The sequence below is a fragment of the Rhinolophus sinicus genome, linkage group LG05, assembly GCF_036562045.2.
Source record: "Rhinolophus sinicus isolate RSC01 linkage group LG05, ASM3656204v1, whole genome shotgun sequence".
In the NCBI taxonomy this organism is placed as follows: domain Eukaryota; kingdom Metazoa; phylum Chordata; class Mammalia; order Chiroptera; family Rhinolophidae; genus Rhinolophus; species Rhinolophus sinicus.
In genome coordinates, this window is record NC_133755.1 from 70,893,776 (window position 1) to 70,913,188 (window position 19,413).

The 19,413-nt window shown below is 38.3% G+C and overlaps 1 protein-coding gene across 1 annotated transcript in view; it reads left to right on the plus strand.

The window, feature by feature from the left end:
* The first annotated feature begins 8,828 nt into the window (after positions 1–8,828).
* Positions 8,829–19,413, plus strand: part of MRPS9 (mitochondrial ribosomal protein S9) — a 57,351-nt gene continuing 46,766 nt past the window's right edge. Inside the window, exons 1-2 of the mRNA XM_019751696.2 lie at positions 8,829–8,996; positions 16,024–16,203. Coding sequence (XP_019607255.1) covers positions 8,862–8,996; positions 16,024–16,203 — 315 coding nt within the window. The 5' untranslated portion in view covers positions 8,829–8,861. The remainder of the gene's footprint in view (positions 8,997–16,023; positions 16,204–19,413) is intronic.

A 19,413-nucleotide genomic window follows, 5' to 3' on the forward strand; every position in this document is an offset into this window, starting at 1 on the left:
GAAGGTGTGAATCTAAAATTCTCAGTATGTATATGCAAAAGACAATACATGAAAATTAAAACCCCATTTCTTTTCTTATGTTCCCACTTTTTAACGATAGGCCAAATGTATTTTTAAAAATCTGGAAGTCATGCTAATCCAACTATCAATTTTATCTTCCCTGTTATATGTATAGATTAATTGCATGAGTTGTTAAATTCTTAAACTGAACTCTTGATTTTGACATAAAGAAACACATTGCTCTGGTTAGAAAAGAAGTTTTCAAAAATATGAATATTTGACAAATGCATGCCTGGAGGTCAGCAACCTATATCGAAAGAGTGCCAGACATATAGATTTAATGACAGGAAATCATGGCTTTACCATATAAACATGAATATTTTTGAGCTTTAGTGGTCATTAAGAAGGTAACTCTTAGCTCTGTTTGAAAACTCATATGCTTATTTCAGGAATCTGTATTTCCCAGGGTAAAATGATCCTTTGAGTCTAAAGTTAAAATAACACCATGCAGGTTTTACCATCTAATTACAGCAAACTATATTCATAAAGAAATGATATAGTTCAATCATACACTAGGCTGTGATATGCTTGCTGAAATTGGACACAATTGCAGATTTCAGATATATTTGATTTTGGAAAACACGTGGGAAAAGGTCAGAAAAGTTTCTTCAGTGGAAATAGGGAATGTGGCATTTAGATGCTTACGACTCATTTTAAGGATGTTAAATAATAATTTTTAATCACTTGATTAGATAAATTGAGATAGAAAATTCTACTTTGTAGGTATTATAAAATGGGATATGTTAATTACTTTCAGAGAGAGTTTAGAAGTGGTTCTGCATAATAGTAAAGAAATGAGTTAGACGGTTTCCTTATTTTGATTTGCAGCTCTATAAAACATTTAGGAAATAAAACCATCTTTTTTTTAAAACCCAACTCTTTTTTTTTTTTTAGATTTTATTGGGGAAAGGGAACACAACTTTATTGGGCAACAGTGTGTACTTCCAGGCCTTTTTACCAAGTCAAGTTGTTTTCCTTTCAATCTTAGTTGTGGAGGGTGCTGTTCAGCTTCAAGCTGTTGTCCTTTCAGTCTTAGTTGTTGAGGGCGCCGCTCAGCTCCAGGTCCAGTTGTGCCATTGCTAGTTTCAGGGGGCACAGCCCACCATCCCTTGAGGGACTCAAGGAGATGAACTGGCAACCTTGTGGTTGAGAGCCCACTGGCCCATGTGGGAATCGAACCGACAGCCTTCGGAGTTAGGAGCATGGAGCTCTAACCACCTGAGCCACCGGGCCGGCCAGGAAATAAAACCGTCTTAATCCATTTGACAGGAAATAACATTTTCCTTCTCGAACTCCTAAATTACTTTACAATTCTTCCATGACTATATCACAGTTTTTCTTGAATAGTCATATTTGTGGAAGTGTCTTTCCCCCCTTTAAGTTTATAGGCTGCTGAAAGGCAGGAACCATCTTAGTACCCAGGCTGTTCCTATCACAGAGCCTTGCCAAGTATGTAGCAATAAATACTGGGTGATAAAGAAAAAATACACTGTGTGGAGAGTTAATTCTTTAATTCCTAAAGTACCAAAATTCCACGTTCCAGGTGGGCAGCAAAGTCAGAAAAGATGTTGGGCAGGCTTATCCATGTCTCCGAATTATGAACTATCCAGTTCCCTGGGTGGCCTTTCTGAAAGAATCATTTGGGTCTCCAAGCCCCAGCATTCCTATCCTTTTCGAATATGCACAATCTGAATAGTGTGGCTTTCATGTTTATCTCAGAAAGTATGCATCAAGGATATGTGTGCAGCACTCATGGAGGGCCCTGTAGAAAGTTGGGGTGTAACAGGAATGTGGGAACAGCCTGAAGTATGACACCAAGAGTGGTGGGGACGTGGTAAATGGAGGGTGTGTAATCCATATTTAAATAAAGCATCCATATTTAAATTTCATACACATATAAACACCCTCCCCCCCCAAACACACACACACACCAAAGAAAACATATTTGAAGGACAGTTTTTGACCTCTGAATAGCAACCGAGGCAAACGGAATCTTGCTTACGTCCTTATACAGAAGATAGGATAGGTGAGAACAGTGAGAAGCAGAGCTAAGTGGGGCCGAAAGCTGAAGCAAGAGGACGAGTGAACTGGAGTGAATGGTAGTAACAGTGAGAAGATGTCATGGATACCGGCCAGAGTGAGGGCCCTTAAGACACCCTTGCCTAACTCCCAATTCTGCGTAGGGCTGGGCATACTATGGAAAAGTGGTGTTAGGTGTGGGTACTCCTGAGCCCCGTTGCCTGGCTCCATCCCTTCCTAGTTGTGGGACCTTATGTAAGTTATTTAACATCTCTATTTTTCAGCTTCATACGTCTCATAAGAGGATAATAATAGGGCCTTCCTCATAGAGGTCTGATTGTGATTAAATGATATAAAACTTAGAACAGTGCTCAATTGTTGCCTTATAATGTTATATAATTCTCTTTAAAAATTTTAATGTTTTATATGTGTATTTAAGTGTATAAGCATGTAGAGTTTATATAACTCTCTTAGAATTGTATCCCACGGTCCATCTAAATCCATACGCTTTCTCTGATAGAGACACTAGAGACATGTTGTTCTTAGCTTTACTTCCTTCCACAAGAGTAAGAATGAAAATTACACTTCAGAACATCTCTAATTTTTCAGGTCTGGATAGTAAACTTCTATTTATTTACAATGTCAGGCTGCATCAACTTCTTAGGGGCAATGCACTTTTTAAGTTGCCTCCCTACGGTGTAAAGTGGTACTTCCTCTAGTTGTCTTAAAATAGTCTGTTTTATGCTTCAAGAAATTCACATTGGATCTAATTTTCTAGCATCTGATTATTAAGTCTGTGTTTATTCTAGTTATGTCCTTAGTGATTTTATTGATTTCAATTATATTCTATCTTAACATTTTTTCATTATGAAAGACCTAGTGTCTTGGCTATATCCAGTCTATAATCTTGGCTATTTAGTTCTCTTTTTTTCTAGTTTAGTTGCCCCTCCTTACCTCCACTGAGCATCCATCACAGAGGAGACCTATATGGAGCTCACATCTATGCTTTGGGCACAGGTAAAAGAAAGAGCCATAATGTCACAAAACATTTTCTACACACCATGATTTCAAACAGGGGAACTACTCATAATCCAACTGCCCTATAGGAATAACTACTTTCACCATCTACATGACCTTTTAAAAAAATAACATTATCTACACTAAATAATTATAAACATGGTCAAGGGCACACTAGCCCTTAGCATACTGCCCCTAAAGTTGTGCCTGTTTGAAATAATTTTCAGTGCACAGCAAATGGTGTGACTAATCCATCTTTATGTTCCATGTAAATTTGTTTTATTTTTGATAATGAAGCCTGGAGAAAAGACTCCTGAAGCATCATAACAGCATTGACTGACAGCTCCCCAAGTGCTGAGTCTTTTACAACAAACATAACTGACAGCTCGTAGGTAAAGAGCATATGTAGATGGATTGGGCCCATATTGAACACAGCAGGGGAAAAACAAAGAAGGTATTTGTTCTATTTGTTATTTATTAAAACTCAGTTAGTATGGTGAAAGATATGTATTTGGGAGAGTAGATTTAGTTTATAGGCTGAGATAGATTCAGTTCTTTTACTATTATAGAAGTTTTATATATAGTAATTATGTACTAAAATTACCTCTCATAAATATTTTTAAACTCTGGTGAAATTTACATTACTCATTTTCCTACCCCATGTATACTGTTTATTTAGCTGGGAATGGTCAAGATAATGAAAGACTTTTCAAGTTGTAGATTTAAATTCCATTCAAGTTATCTTTTGTGGGCACTTGTCTGTGTAGATTAAGTTAAAAATCTTGTCACATTAAAAACAGGAATCCTGCAATGCCACTTCTAGCTATAGACTCAAAAGAATTCAAAGCAAGGACTTAACCAGAGACGTGTACACCCACGTTCGTAGCAGCATTATTCACAATAGCCCAAAGGTGGAAACAACTCAACTGTCACTTGACAGATGGATAAATGAAATGTGGTATATACATACAATAAAATATTATTTAACTTTAAAAAGGAATGAAATCATCATATGTGCTACAACATGGATGAACCTTGAAAATATTATGTTAAGTAAAATAAAGCAGGCACAAAACGACAAATATTATATGATTCCAGTTATATGAGATCCCTATAATAGTCTAATTCATACAGACAGAAAGTGGAATGGTGGTTACCAGGGGCTGGGGAGAGGGAAAATGAAATTCATTTAATGTGTTCAAAGTTTTGTTTTGAGAAGATGAACAATTTCTGGAGATGGAGGGTGGTGATGGTTGTACAACAATGTTCTTAATGCACGATGGAAAAGTAAATTGCCACTGGATTAAATGTAACAGAATCGGACTACAAAATAACAAATGGTAAACTCAAAAAATAAAACAAGAATTCTGAATTATTTGTGGAGCTTTAGGCTGGGCCTCACCTATAGATATAATAGGTCTGGAATGGGACCCAAGAATTTGCACTTCTCACCAATTCCCAGGTGTACGAGTTATTATTACAGCACAACATGTTAACCCACGTTTTAGTGGCTTAAAACAACATACATACACTCTCAGAATTTGTGTGCTGAGGAGACTGCGATCAGCAGTCCTGGCCCAGGTTCTCATGAGGTGGCAGTCAGTATGTTCACGGAGGCTGCAATCATATGAAGACTTGCCTGGAGGATCCTTTCAGCTCCCTCTCATGGCTGTTAGCAAGAGGTGTTAGTTCCACACTAGGCAGTCATCTCCACAGGGCTGTCCCACAACATGACATCTGAGTTGCCCCAGAATGGGTGCCAAGAGTTGTACACCATGACTTCCGTCTTATTCAATTCTTCAGAAGTGGGTCATCAAATCCAGCTCACACTCAGGGGGCGAGTATCAAGGAAGGAGTATCAAAAAATGATGGACATTTAAAAACCAATGCACTGGGTGTATTCCTGAAACTGCTGTATGAAAATCCAATAAACTGGGGGACTTATAAACAGAAATTTATTGTCTCACAATTCTAGAGGCCGGAAGTTCAAGATCGAGTTATCAGTAGGGTTGGTTTCTCCTGAGGCTTGTGAGGGAGAATTTGTTCCAGATCTCTTTTGTTGCTTCTGGTAGCCTCAGGTGATCCATGGCTTGTAGATGGCGCTACATCTTTACATTGTTTTCCCTCTGTACATGTCTGTCTCCATATCTAAATTCCTTTTTTTTTTTTTTTTACAAGTATTGCTGTCATATTGAATTGGGACCCACCTTAATGACCTCACTTCAACTTGATTACCTCTGTAAAGACCCTATTTCCAAATCAAGTCACATTATGAGGTACTGGGGATCAGACTTCAACATCTTTTGGGGGACACAATTCAATCCACAATTCAAACAGGTAATGCTGATGCTCCTGCTGTGGGCATCATGCTTTTGAGAATCACTGGTCTAATCCACCCCCACCTTATCCCCCTATTACACTGATGAGTAATGTTTTCCATAAACTGAATGAACTACCAAGTGTCAAAGAGTGAGTATATGCCAGGCCTCAGATAAGCACCCTGATGGGTTTTTTTTTTTTTTTTTTTAAGATTTTATTGGGGAAGGGGAACGGGAACAGTGTGTACTTCCAGGACTTTTTTCCAAGTCAAATTGTTGTCCTTTCAATCTTAGTTGTGGAGGGCGCAGCTCAGCTCCAGGTCCAGTTGCCATTACTAGTTGCAGGGGGCGAGCCCACCATCCCTTGCGGGAGTCGCACTGGCAACCTTGTGGTTAGAGGACGTGCTCCAACCAACTGAGCCATCAGGGAGCTCAGTGGCAGCTCAGCTCAAGGTGCCGTGTTCAATCTTAGTTGCAGGGGGCGCTGCCCACCATCCCTTGTGGGACTGGAGGAATTGAACTGGCAACCTTATAGTTGAGAGCCCACTGGCCCATGTGGGAATCCAACCAGCAGCCTTCCGCGTTAGGAGCACGGAGCTCTAACCGCCTGAGCCACGGGGCCGGCCCCCACCCTGATGTTTTGATCCACATTTAATGCACTTTCCACGAACCACGCAGTGTTTAGTCACCTTTGATCAAAAGTTCTCTAAAGATCTCACTTATCCGCGAAATCCATTAAGCCTTTGTGGTTTTTCCTAGGCTAAGATTTTTCATATTAATCTACAAAGCTCTGCAATTAGAAATGTTTTCTAGGAATCCTTTAAAGGTGTGTGTGTGTGTGTGTGTGTGTGTGTGTGTATTTTCTGGGGACTACATCATTCAGTATTTAAGCTATCACATTGGGTAGGAAAAGAGAGATAATAGGGAATGAAGAGATGACAATAGAGAAGTAAGGAAATGAGGTATGAAAACCATAGGAAAAAAATGACAATTGCACCAATTTACACTCCTGTCATAGCCTGCCACATCTTTCAATGAGTCAGAGTGGATGAGAGATAAAAATCAACTCTTCCTGTTATACGCGTATGTATCTATTACATGTTTAGAAATTCAATAGTAAAAACATCCCTGGATATTTACCATCCTGAAGTTTGTATTTATCATTCTCTTGCTTTTCTATTTGTCTTACTAAATAGAAATAAACCCTTAAACAATATCTTGTTTAGTTTCACTGATTTTTGAGCTTTATGTAAATTGAATCATACTATGTATGTATATGTGACTTTCTGTTTCTCCCCCCACCTGTTGAAACTCATCCATATTCATATGTGTAGTTGTGGTTCATTTATTGTCATTATTTTATGGTGTTTTTATCCATGCACCATCCTCCTATCAATAGATAAGTTATTTTTATTGTTACAAAAAATATATGTCTCCTGGTATATTGTACAAGAATTTCTGCAGGGTATATACCTAGGAATGTAATTGATGGGTTGTAGGGTGTGCTCACCTTAACTTACATTGATTAGTTGATTTCAGGAGGGTTGTACCAATGTATAGTCCCACTAGCAGCATCTAACAGTCCTTGATGTCTCACATCTTAGCAACCAACACTTTTCGTTAGTTCAACATTTTAACTCTCCTTATGTTTATCTTAACCAGCTGACTTTAGAACCAAACCCTCACATTAGACATGACTCCATCTTATTGGACTTTTGGGTCTTAATGATCCTGATAGCTAGGGTGTTTGATGTCTATGCCATAATAGGTGGTCAGTATATGAGAGGAAAAAAACGAACATAAGCTTTAGGTGTTTGGTAAAATTACAGGGTTTTTTTTCATATTTTAAATGTTTATTGGACATTCCTCATTCTAGTGTTTCCTCCTCTCTTCAAATTATGTACCCAATGTCAGTCTATAATGGTGTATTTGTTCCCAAATTCAAAGGCTATACAGGAAATTTAATGCAGTCGTCCAAGTGTTGCCCCTAGAAGTGGGAAATGTATTACATTTGCTTTAATATCATATAGTAAAAGATTGTAACATGAATTTTACAGGAAAAAAAATAATAAAACCTCCACAATCCCTAGCCTAATTTCAGTATTTACTTAGTTCTTATATGCTCCAACATGTCACTTTTTTAAAAAACGCTATATATGCTGCTTCTACATACCTATTTGATTGTTTTCTACTTGGTTAAATTTCCACAATTAAGTTTTAAAAAATTTTTTTACAATGTGTAGGAACTGCTGTTTAAAGCCATCTATTTTAATAAGCTATAAAATTTGTTTCCCAAATGTTAGTTCATGTACCTTTGCCAATTTCTAATGAGTTTCACAAGCCTAAAAGGTAATAACAAAAAGAACAACAGATTTTCGTACAACTAAATGCATTCCATTTAAAGGACTGCTCTTTATTCTGAGATGATGTCATTTCTACGTTTTTAATGTTAAAATGTATTTTAAGAAATGATGGTGAGAGTAGATAGCAATTATTTGCTTGACAACTTTGTGTGACCTTAGATTTTGTGTGTGTGTGTGTCTGTGTTTTAATTTTACTGATCCTTCAAATCTAAATGTTTGGAAACCCTTTCAGAGCAGTTTACTACATCATTTAATGTGTAGTCCGTGTAAAGCACCCTGGGAGTTACTGTCAGGAGGACAAAAGTCTCAGAAGGCAAAGCATACTCATTTCTATTTAACACCTATTTATTTTGTTCTGATTGGGTTTCAAGTAAGGCTTAGTACTCACACTACCGGGAGTGATGTGCAAAGATGAGTTAAGACGCGTTTCGTCCTTACCGCTTTTCAGTTTAGCCTGTTAGCATTATACAGCTAAAAACGTTAAGAGTCCCAAGGAACCTGTGAGTGAGTGGTCTCGGAGTTGCTGGAGGACGATGGAGACCCTGGACGCTGAAAAATGTGGCACAGTCGAAAAGAGGGAAAAACCTATGCTAAGTGGGCAGGTAGCAGGAACCAAGGCTTGGAGTCCATTCTTGCTGAGGACCAGAGGAGCGTCTGTGTTAAAACGTGGTAAAGACAGAATAGGGAGGGAGGTGCTGGCGGGCTGCGCAAGTTCTACGGTTCAGGGATAGCCGGCTGTAGGTGCAACAGTGGACAGGAGAAGGAAGGGTTGATTAAAAAGTCACATGTAAGTGAGTACCAAGGAGACTTGGAGAACGACTTAATTCAAGAAATGCATAAGACGAAAGAAGCCAAGACGAACGACCCAGTCACTACCTTTGCAGCTCGCTTTGAAGGAGGGCTACAGAGTGGATTGGACACGCCCCGCGGACTCACGCACCCTATCAGGGGCCTCAGATCTCAGGACACTCCCCCTCTTTCGAACGTCCCTCAAGAGCTTCCCGAAAACCTCAGGAAACACGGCCCACGTGCGCCTGCGCCGTCTCTAGGCCCCGCCCCTCCGCTTCCTGGCCCCACAGCCAATATGGCGGCTCCCTGTGTGTCCTGTGGCGCCGTAGTTTCCTACAGGCTCTTTCTCCGGGGAAGAGTTAACTTGGCCTGGAGACAAGGCCTTTGGAAAGGCGCGGCTGCTGAGTTGCAAACAGGCTCCGGATCCCAGGTAAGGCCTGGGAGGGGTGGAAGCGCTGGTCGCTGTAGCGCGCGGATGTGGATCCTGCGCCTCCACTTTCCCCTGGTGTTTTGGGTGCCCACAGACGAGGTCCCTAGGGTCTTAAGTACTTAGTGGAGGTCTGAGGTTGAGAGAGGAGAAGTGGGTATTGCTTTGCAGCGGCCACCCTGGAGGTTGTTGCTAGATTTCGCAGGACGCAGTGAAGGGGAGAAGTTTCCTGCAGAAGGAACTAGAGCAACCCCTCCCTTGACTTGGTTGCCAGGCTAAGGAGAGCCCCGGCCTAGGTGTGGTGTTGCGGCCTGTCCTTCCCGCGTGCCCCGCGGTCCAGAAGGCAGGAGGGTCGCGGCCAGAGGAGGTGAATGAGAACTGGACTCCTGCAGTGGCCTGGAAGACTTAATGGAGAAAATCTTACAGTGGAGAGGTTAGATAGTGACATTTTTCAAATGCTTTGCACCTGTGCAGTTTCTGTTTTCTTAATTTTCCCGAAACTTTGTCTATGGAGAGATGGAGACCAGAATTTGTACATTTCATTTGACCCTAAGGACAGTGGGAAGCTGCCTTCCCAGATGGTTGGATGATGATGCCATTCACTGACATGGTATCTTAAGAGGTTGTGGGGACAGAGCCCCAGAAAGCAGTTTCCAGGCTCTCGGCCTCACATAGACAGGTGCTGGCTCAGGTAGTAAATGGCCATCAATGTGATTGGATGGCCATCAGCTGTGGCTAGTTGGCCGTCAGCTGTAACCAGTGAGCCATTGGCCACTAATATAACTGCTGTGGCTATGCTAGCAGAGAGAAGAGAAGAGAAAGAATGGGGGCTAGCAAGAAGATGGCGGTTTGCGGACAGTGTGGATCCAGCCTCCAGTGAGAGTATAGTGCCGCCAGAGAGAATATAGTGGTATGACTCCCCTACCTATGGCTCCGTGGGTGTTCCTTTTTGGCCTCACCATATCCTGCGTTATGTGGGAGGCGGGACCAGAGACCCCGCAGGCCGCCCTGCACGACAGAGGTAGTACAGATTTTAGAAGATGAAATCGAGTTTAGTTTTGTATTTTAGGCATCTGTGAGATGTCCAAGTGGAGATTTCTGGTAGGCCCATAGGTAAGCAAGTCTATAGTCAAGAAAAGAACTAAATGATTTACAGGTCCCCTCTTACTTTGTAGATGGTAATTGAAGCCTTGGAAATGCATTAGATCACCTAAGGAGGGTGTACTGAATGGGGAACAAACTGAGAGACAGAGGAGAGCCCTGAAGGACAAACCTCCAAGGAAGACGAGGCCCCAAGAGATTGAGAATGAGCAGAAGGAGGGGAAAAACCAGACCGGTGTGGTATCATAGAAAACAAGAATGTTTCAAGGAGGGATAGACCCGGTCTTATAGTAAAATAATGTAATGTAATATAAAATACCGGGTATAATATAATACCGGGTCTTATATTAATTTTTGCTCCAAAATACGCATTAGAGCTGATTGTCCAGGTAGGTCTTATTTTCGGAGAAACATGGTAGTAGTTGCTCAAATTTGTTATATGCACTTGTAAAATAGTTTACTTTTTAGAATTTTGTTATGAAAAGTGAAGCATATTCAAGCATATACAAAAATAGAATAATATAATGAACCCCATGGCTATGTCAACCAGCTTCAACAATTATTAATATTTTGCCAGTCTTGTTTCATTTGTCTTCCTATCTTTTTGTTTCTGGAGGCTTTTAATGTAAATCTCAGACTTTATGTTATTTTACATATAGGTACTTAAATGTGCATATCTAACAGGTAAATATTCAAAAACAACAACGTAGCTTCCATGCTACTATGAACATATCCAGCAGAATGAATATATCTATTACCCATTCCATGTCCAAATTCCCTTGGTTGCCCCAACAATAGCTTTATAGTTGGTTTGTTTAAATCAACTATACTAGGATTTAAACAAAGTCCATATATTTTATTTGGTATGTTAAATCTCTTAATTTATAACAGTTTGTGGAATAAATACAAATGGTGAATTTTGCTTAAGTAATATAGTAGGTTTCCTTGTTTGTTTAACCTGGCACCCATTTCCCCTTCATAATGGCACCCCAGTATTCTCAGGAGGAATGAGTTCTTCCCTATTGGGTACAATACAGAGGAACCACAATCTGCGGCACCTGACCCCAGGTGGCCCCATTGTGTATCCCCTCCCTTGAGATCTTGAGCAGAGACATGGATGGTTGTAATACCATTTTACCTTAATGGCCACCTTTTGACTTCATTGATCGTGCTGTGGATCATTGGAGTTCCTGCTTTTTAGCTGCCACAGATGCTTTGGACCCTTCCTGCTTCATGTATTAGTCTATGGACCCCTATTAGCCTTCTAAGAAATGTCCCTTTTGCTTAAGTAAAGCAAAGTCAGTTTCTTTTGCTTGCATTCAGAGGCCTCTAGTTGATAAAGCCTGTTCAAAAAGATTACTGTAACCTCTCTCTTGGAGTCCTTGTATTATTTCTATGCACATTTTCTCAGGTCTGACTTCAGTCCTTACCTTCTCTTATTTCTCAAAGTATTATTTTTGTCTTTTCTATTCCAGTTAGGAGCAGATTCTTCTTCGTTCCTTTTTTATCCAACTGAACAAAGGAAAGTCCGCCATACTCTGTAATACCATTAAAGTAGTGTATAGCGCTGGCATGTGGCCAGGTTTAGTACATCACTGCCTTGTCAGGATGTGGCTGCTTCTTTGGCATCCTGCTTAATTGAAATTACACTTGTTTGGCCCACTAATTATCTTTAAAAGGAAACATATCTGTCAGGTTGTATCTATACAATTCCATAAAAACAAAGTCTGATGAAAATTCGCTGTCATAGCTTTTCACTTGGAAAAGAACCTGTAAAAAATTTTGCTGGGAATTGTATTAACAGTGGCAAAGTGAACTCTCTCCAAGAATTTGTACTGTCCTTAGCTAAAGATCTGGTCATTTGACACTCAGTTCTCATCTCACTTAGTGGATTGTACTAATAAGTAATAGACTCCTTTGAAAGTAAATATTTTTATGTTTCATTGCTAGCATAATTCAGAACATTTAATAAATATATTCAATAGTCCGGTACTGATGCCGTGATGGCTTTGTAACTTTAATAGGAGTATGTATAAATATTTTTGAAAAGATTTTAAAGATCCTGAAGAGATTTTATGAAAAATAGCAAATTAGGGACATATTCAATAAAGGAAAGCTCTTTCTAAATGAACAACAATAAATAATTTTACCTATTTTCTTAAGCCTCATGTTGAAAGTACAAGAGCTGTCACCTCATGTCACAAACTCTGGAAAATATAGGCAGACACAGAGTAATTTTAAATCAAGTGAAAAATGAGTTTTCAAGCCAGTAATCAACTCTTTTACTTGAAGCAATGCTAAAATGTTTTGATAAGAAAAGAAGAAAAGGAGCAATATGGAAGAGAGATGACGAAAATATAAAGAAATGTTTACTCAACAAAATGGAAGAATTATTTTATTACAGCTACTTCACACTGGCAAGAACATTAAATAAAAAGTTGGATGAGGGAGTGGCCAGTTAGCTCAGTTGGTTAGGGTGCAATGCTCTTAACACCAGGGTTGCTGGTTCGATCCCCATGGGCCAGTGTGAGCTGTGCCCTCCACAACTGGATTGAAACAACTACTTGACTTGGAGCTGATGGATCCTGGAAAAACACACTTAAAATAAATAAAAGTTTAAAAAAAAAAAGTTGGGTGAAGGAGAGTTCTATGAAACAGGGTAAGGTGTAAAAGAAACTGTTAAGGAAAGAATTTTGAAGATCGACTGATGATATAAGAAGCTAAATTCAGAGTGGCTGTAGAAAACTGGAAAAAAAACATAAAGTTAAAAATCATAGAATGTAGGAAAAAGGGTCAAGAAATAAGACTAAGAAGCTGATATATATGGAGGACAGAATAACAGATCATTACTATAACTGAAAAAAACAGAATAAGTAGGTGAAAATTCAGTGCGTATTGTTTTATTTCTGCAGTTGGTAGGAGAAATACATGCAAGCATTGTATTCAGAGACATGGATAATCACTAGTAAAACAAAAGCAGGCTGTATACTGTCTAAATTTCCAAGTCAAAAGATAAATTTAAAAAACCTACAGAGACCATATAGTGAAAGAAAGAAAACAGGAAGGAAGCATAAAAAAGAATAAAGGTAAAATAAGATGAATAATATCTATTAAAACCCATTTAAAGGGGACATTCTCATGTATTTAAAAAGTCAGATTGAGTCAAAAGAGCAAAACCTAAAATGACTCACTTTAAATAAAAAATATGGGCAGTGATATTCTGGGGGAGTACAAATGGGAGTTTAAAAGGGTTTGCAATATTATGATCCAACAGAATTTAGTTCAGGATAAAAGTATTGCATGGGAATGGAGCACTTTAGAATGCTGAAGGGTACCCTGCAGACAGAACTCTCCTGAACTAAGTAGTGCATTGAATATACCACTGAAACATACAAAGGAAATATACTGGGGGTGCCAAAAAAGTGTACACACATGACTTGTATTCATCTTTTGTTATCAGTATATATTGAGTACTACAATTTTAATACATTTTTTTCCTTTCTTAAAATGTGTGTACATTTTTTGGGTCACCCCTGGTATAGGAAACAAAAAGAAAATTGACAAAGAAAATATTACAGATAGTGTGTAGATGTAGATTCCTGTCTGTTTCTTTGATATTCTCTTGGCTTACATCCAGTATAAATGGCTACTTAAAATTTTTTCTTAATTTTCTTTGCTTTAATTTTTCTGTCTACCCTTTACAACAGCTTTTTGGATGTGAAGGACTGAGTCCATCAAACCTATCACCCCTTACTCTGCAGACCGTCTCCTGTCCTAGAAAACAGTGGCCATAAGATATAAGTAACCTTATCTCTGCCTACTGTCCCTCACAAACTACTTTGTTTCTTTGCATAGAAAATGTTTCTTATTCTAACACCAATGCCTGCCATTTCCCCTGTTCTGATGGTGTCAGTATCATGTCCCATGCTGACTATTAACGTACTGTATATCTCTAGCTCAGATCTCTCGGCGCATGACACACACACACAAAATCACACACACACGATCACACACACAGCCTGAGATGCTCATCAGCCATCTCAAGCTCATCGTGCCAAAGCTGGGCTCATCACTTTCCTCCCTAACGCTGCTTTCCCTCTAGAATTCATTACTTGAGTGAATGGAGACATATTCCCTGGGAGACTCATTTTCTCCTTCTGAGGGTTGTGGTTGGTGATTGGTGGGAGGTGTAGTGGGTTTCCCTGTATTATGAATGGGTTGTTTTAGCTATGGACAAAAACTTTGTCATATTATTTACAAAACCAACAGTGTAATCGTTTTGGCAATGGAACATTTAGGAGAATTACCTCTACTGTATGACTGCTACTTTTCTCCTTCAAATTCGTACCTGTGCCGTGATTCTTGGGGCAAAAAAGCATTTACACTTGAGTATGGGAAGCAACTTTCTCCATTGTTCACAGACGACATGGAATCATTAAAGGGAGGGAGGCCTGGAAAAAGTGAAAACAAGATGGTAAAACTTCTGAGGTGGGGAGTTGGTGCTGGTGGCTGGGGAGAGGTAGCAGGTTATGAAAACAGGCTGTGTCTATAAAAGGGCAGGCTAACTATACATAAGCAAGTTTTTGTCATGTTTTTATTCATTGATAGTAACTGCATCTTTATAAAGCATTGGAAGAAAATACAATTACTGACTCGTAATATAAAGAGAGACTCCTCTGTGCTCTCCTGAGGAAAAATGAACCATAAAGTTTCATGGAATTTTAAATTGCCCTTACTCATTAAAAAGCAGCAAGACACTATTTTATCACTGGTTTAATTTGTGAGAGTTTGAGAACATAATGTTTACTATTAATTGGTATTTTAATGTCCTGTATTTTTTCTACTTTCTATTGTAACTGTGGTGACAAATTATCATCGAGTTACTTGAATCTGGTTCTCGAAAGGGATATGGAATGGATGAGGGATGGATGGTGCTGTTGTGTGTGAAACATGCTTTTGTATTTATGAAAAGGGAAATGCATGAGTTACTAAGAATTGCAGCTCTTAAAGTCTGAATATTGCTTAAGAGTGTTAAAAATTGTTGACGCAGGGATGAGGTTGAGAACCACAGATTTAAGATTTTGAGAAAAGCCAGGACAACAAAGATCTGTTCTAGTCATATCCAGCTACTGAATGTGGAATGGTCACTTGAAACCATTCTTCTGGTTCATTCCCTGTATCGCAGGTGAAATATGAATGCCTTGGGGGGAAATTCCTAGTGCCCCTGCCTAAAAGGATCAACAACAGCAAGTGTGGTGTCATAACCGATAGTTTAAAAGGATGGGAAAACCCTTATTTTTACCCTTAGTGTATTGAACCCAATTAATCGTAAGAAATCGCCATATTCAGTGAAGCAGTTTCTGCATTGTGTCAACTTAAAATAAGGACCATGGAATAAAGTCTCAAGCTAAGCTAACTTTATCATTTTAAGGCATTTAAAGACTGCATTTGTACCCTCAAGCAAGGCGAGAGCCTATAGTCTAAGGGTGCTGTTCCCAAGTACATGCCCCTTTACTCCTGTGTCTCCTGCTTGCTGGTTTCTGTCTGCAGGTGCATTTACCTCTTTTTAAGGGAGTGGCATATCACTCTTCATTCTATGTGTCGAATATCACAACTAGCTGACATTGACCGATCAGTATCAAATATAGATGCTTGTAGTAGATAAGGAAGTGGCATATCATGTACAAGTATTTTTTTTTTTAATGTATTGAAATGCTAATAGTTTACTCTGTAAGCACAGGCTTTTAAAAGCAAGCTTTTGAGCAAAGGGTAATTCCTAACAACTTTAACAGGCATTTATCCTGATTTGCAGCCTCCTACCAACTGTGTACCATAATAAAAAGAGAACTGTTTGAATATCCTGTTTTATTTAGAGACAAGATCATTATTTAATTAAAATTATTTTCTTTCCATTTATATTTTCTGCTAGGTATTAAGGCTCAGACATACCACAGTTGTAACAACAAAGAAAAATGTGGCGGCCTTAAGACGTGAAACTTATACAGCGGATTTTATTAAAAAGCAGATTGAGGAATTCAACATAGGAAAGAGACATTTAGCCAACATGATGGGAGAAGATCCCGAAACTTTCACCCAAGAAGATATTGATGTAAGTACAGTTACTCTGTTGGAAAAGTAATTTCTGTAGAGTTTTAGATATTGAAAACACTTTTCTTCAGCCTGAGCCCTTTAGCTCTGTGTAAATTTTAATCAAACTGTCAGAAAAAAGGAAAAATGCCACTATACTTTGTAAGTTGAAATTGTGGTTTCAAAGAGTAATGCTACTCTGTATTTGAAGCATAATGAAATATGGTGAGTTTTGGATTTTAACTAAAAATGGATCCTTTCCTTGATTCAAGGTCATAGGAGCCCTTATGAATGCTTGCTAATATATGATTTGGAACACATTTATCCTGCTTAAAGCATAGTCTTAAACTGGGTTTTGTCACAAAATGATAAAACCAGTAGTAGTGGAAATACAGTCAAGTTTGTAGGAAATCCCATAAGTAAACCTAAGCCCAGTGTTTTTATCAACTTAACTATATATTTGAATTTTCAAAGTGAGGGCATGTTCTAAGTAATTTGAGAATAAGTTAAACAGTATTCCTGCTCCACTCTTGAATTACTATGATCCTGATAAAAGTATTAATAAATCAGTATTACTTTTTTGCTAGACATGCCAGAATAGCTAGCAAAAGAACTTAAATTTAACGATTTTGAAACTTGTTCTAATTTTTTAAAAAGTAACATAACATCTCTTGGTGATTTATATTTAAGAGCAACAACATCGTTCTATAGATTTAACATTTTATATGATTTTAAATATATTATCATTTTAATCATTTTGTATTTTTAGGCATTTTAGTTGATTTCCCGTCTTTTTGTATGCCTTTCCTAATTGTTTGTAAATGGTACTTTAGTATCATTTTTAGGCACCAGACCAACATTTTTGACTCAGAAGGATTTCTTATTGTCCTTGTAGGTCTAGGTGATTTGGAGTTATGGGACTCGCAGCTGCTGTCCGGTTTTTTAATATTACGATAATCTGGACAATACTTGAGGATATTAAGAAAACTATTTTTATAACACTAATTTTATCATAGGTAGTGCATATTTCTCCATTTTTAGAAGAGACTGAGGCACAAAAAGGATAAGCCCCATGTTCAAATATATAAGTATGGATAAAGAGAAAAGCTTCAAAACTTTAAACTTTGAACCTAGTGTTCTTTCTTCATATCTGTCTCGTTTCCTTAATAATGGACACCTGACAGTATCCAGAATGTATTACATAATTTTTAGCTACACACTCAAAAAATTAGGATTTTCAAGAAGAATTGAAGAAAAGGATAAAAAGTAACTAGCTGTAACTAGTGTTTGCATACTCAAAAAGTTAATTTTTTAAAAAATTTTATTGGGGAATATTGGGGAACAGTGTGTTTCTCCAGGGCCCATCAGCTCCAAGTCATTGTCCTTCAATCTAGCTGTGGAGGGCTCAGCTCCAAGTCCAGTTGCCCTATGCAGGAACTGAACTGGCAACCTTGTTGTTGAGAGCCCACGCTCTAACCAACTGAGCCATTAGGACCCCCCAATATTTTTTTTTAAGAAGAATTGAAGAAAAGGACCAAAAACAAAAGATCTCCTTCCCCATTTAATACCATGTTTCCCTGAAAAGAAGACCTAGCCAGACCGGGTCTTATATTAATGTTTGCTCCAAAAGACGCATTAGAGCTGATGGTCTGGCTAGGTCTTCTTTTCAGGGAAACACAGTAACATTTAACCTTTAAAAAGATCAAGCAATAATGAGCATCTTGGCATAATAGTCATACTGTAGATTTGTGTTTTCCAAACAGAAATATAATGTCTGCATCTCTGCTCCCCTAAATCTCTCTTGAGACTAGTTCTTTTGCTGTTTCCTTTTCTTTCTTTGTTCCTTTCTTCCTTTATTTCTTTGTTTGTTTGTTTGTTTGTTTGTTTTTTGACTACTTTATAGAGACATAATTCACATTTCATCTAAAGCAGGGGTGTCAGAACTGCGGCCCGCGGGCCAACTGCGGTTTGCAATCCATTGTTAATTGGCCCGCAGCAAATTCCAAAAATATATTTAGTTTACTTAAATAAACCAGGTGAGGCAATATGTACTTCACCTTAAGTGAGTGGCCCGGCTGTTTGTGTATTTTACTGCATATGGCCCTTGGTAAAAAACGTTGAAAAAAGTTTGGACACCCCTGATCTAAAGCATACAGTTCCCTGGTTTTTAGTCTGTCCCCAGAGTTGTGCAGCCATCACCAGTCTAATTGTAGGACATTTTCATCACCCTATAATGAAGCTTTGTGCCCTTCAGCAGCCACTCTGCACTTTCCCCCTCCCCCCAGCTCTAGACATCTACTTCCTCCTTTCTGTCTCTGTAGATTTGCCTCTTCTAGATGTTTCGTATAAACAGAATCATACAGTATGTGGTCTTTTGCAACTGGCTTCTTTCATTTAGCATACAGCTTTCAAGATTCATCCATGTTTTAGCATGCATCAGTAGTTCATTCCTTTTTATTGCCAAATAATTTTCCATTATATGAATAGACCACATTTTTTTTTAATCTATTCATCAGTTGACAGGCATTTGGATTGTTTTCATTTGGGGCTATTATGAATAATGATGCTATATACATGTTTGTAAAAGTTTCTATGAGGTCATATGTTTTCACTTCTCGTGGGTATATACCTAAGAAACCACTGCTAATCCAAGGTCATGAAGATTTATACTTAATGCTTTCTTCTGAGAGTTTTATAGTTTTAAGTCTTACCTAAGTCTTTGATTCATTTTGAGTTCATTTTTATATGTTGGGTAAGAAAGGGGCTCAGCTTCTTTGATATCCAGCTGTCCCAGTGGCATTTGTTGAAGAGACTATTATTTGTCCATTGAAGTGTTTTGTCACCCTTACCAAAAATCAGTTGGCTGTAAATATGAGGGTTTATTTCTGGACTCTCGATTATATTTCATAGTCTATATATTTATCCTTACGCCAGTATTACACTGTCTTGATTACTATAGCTTTGTAGCAAATTTTTAAATTGGGAAGTGCCGGTACTTCTACTTTCTTCCTTCTTTTCAAGATCATTTTGGCTATTCTGTCACCTTTGAATTTCCATATGCATTTTAGGATGAGCTTATCAGTTTCTGCAAAGAACCAACTAGGATTTTGATAGGAATTGTGTTGAATCTCTATATCAATTTTGGGAGTATTGCCATCTTAATATTAAGTTTTCTGATCCGTGGACATAAGATATCTTTCTATTTATTTAGATCTTCTTTAATTTCTTTAAT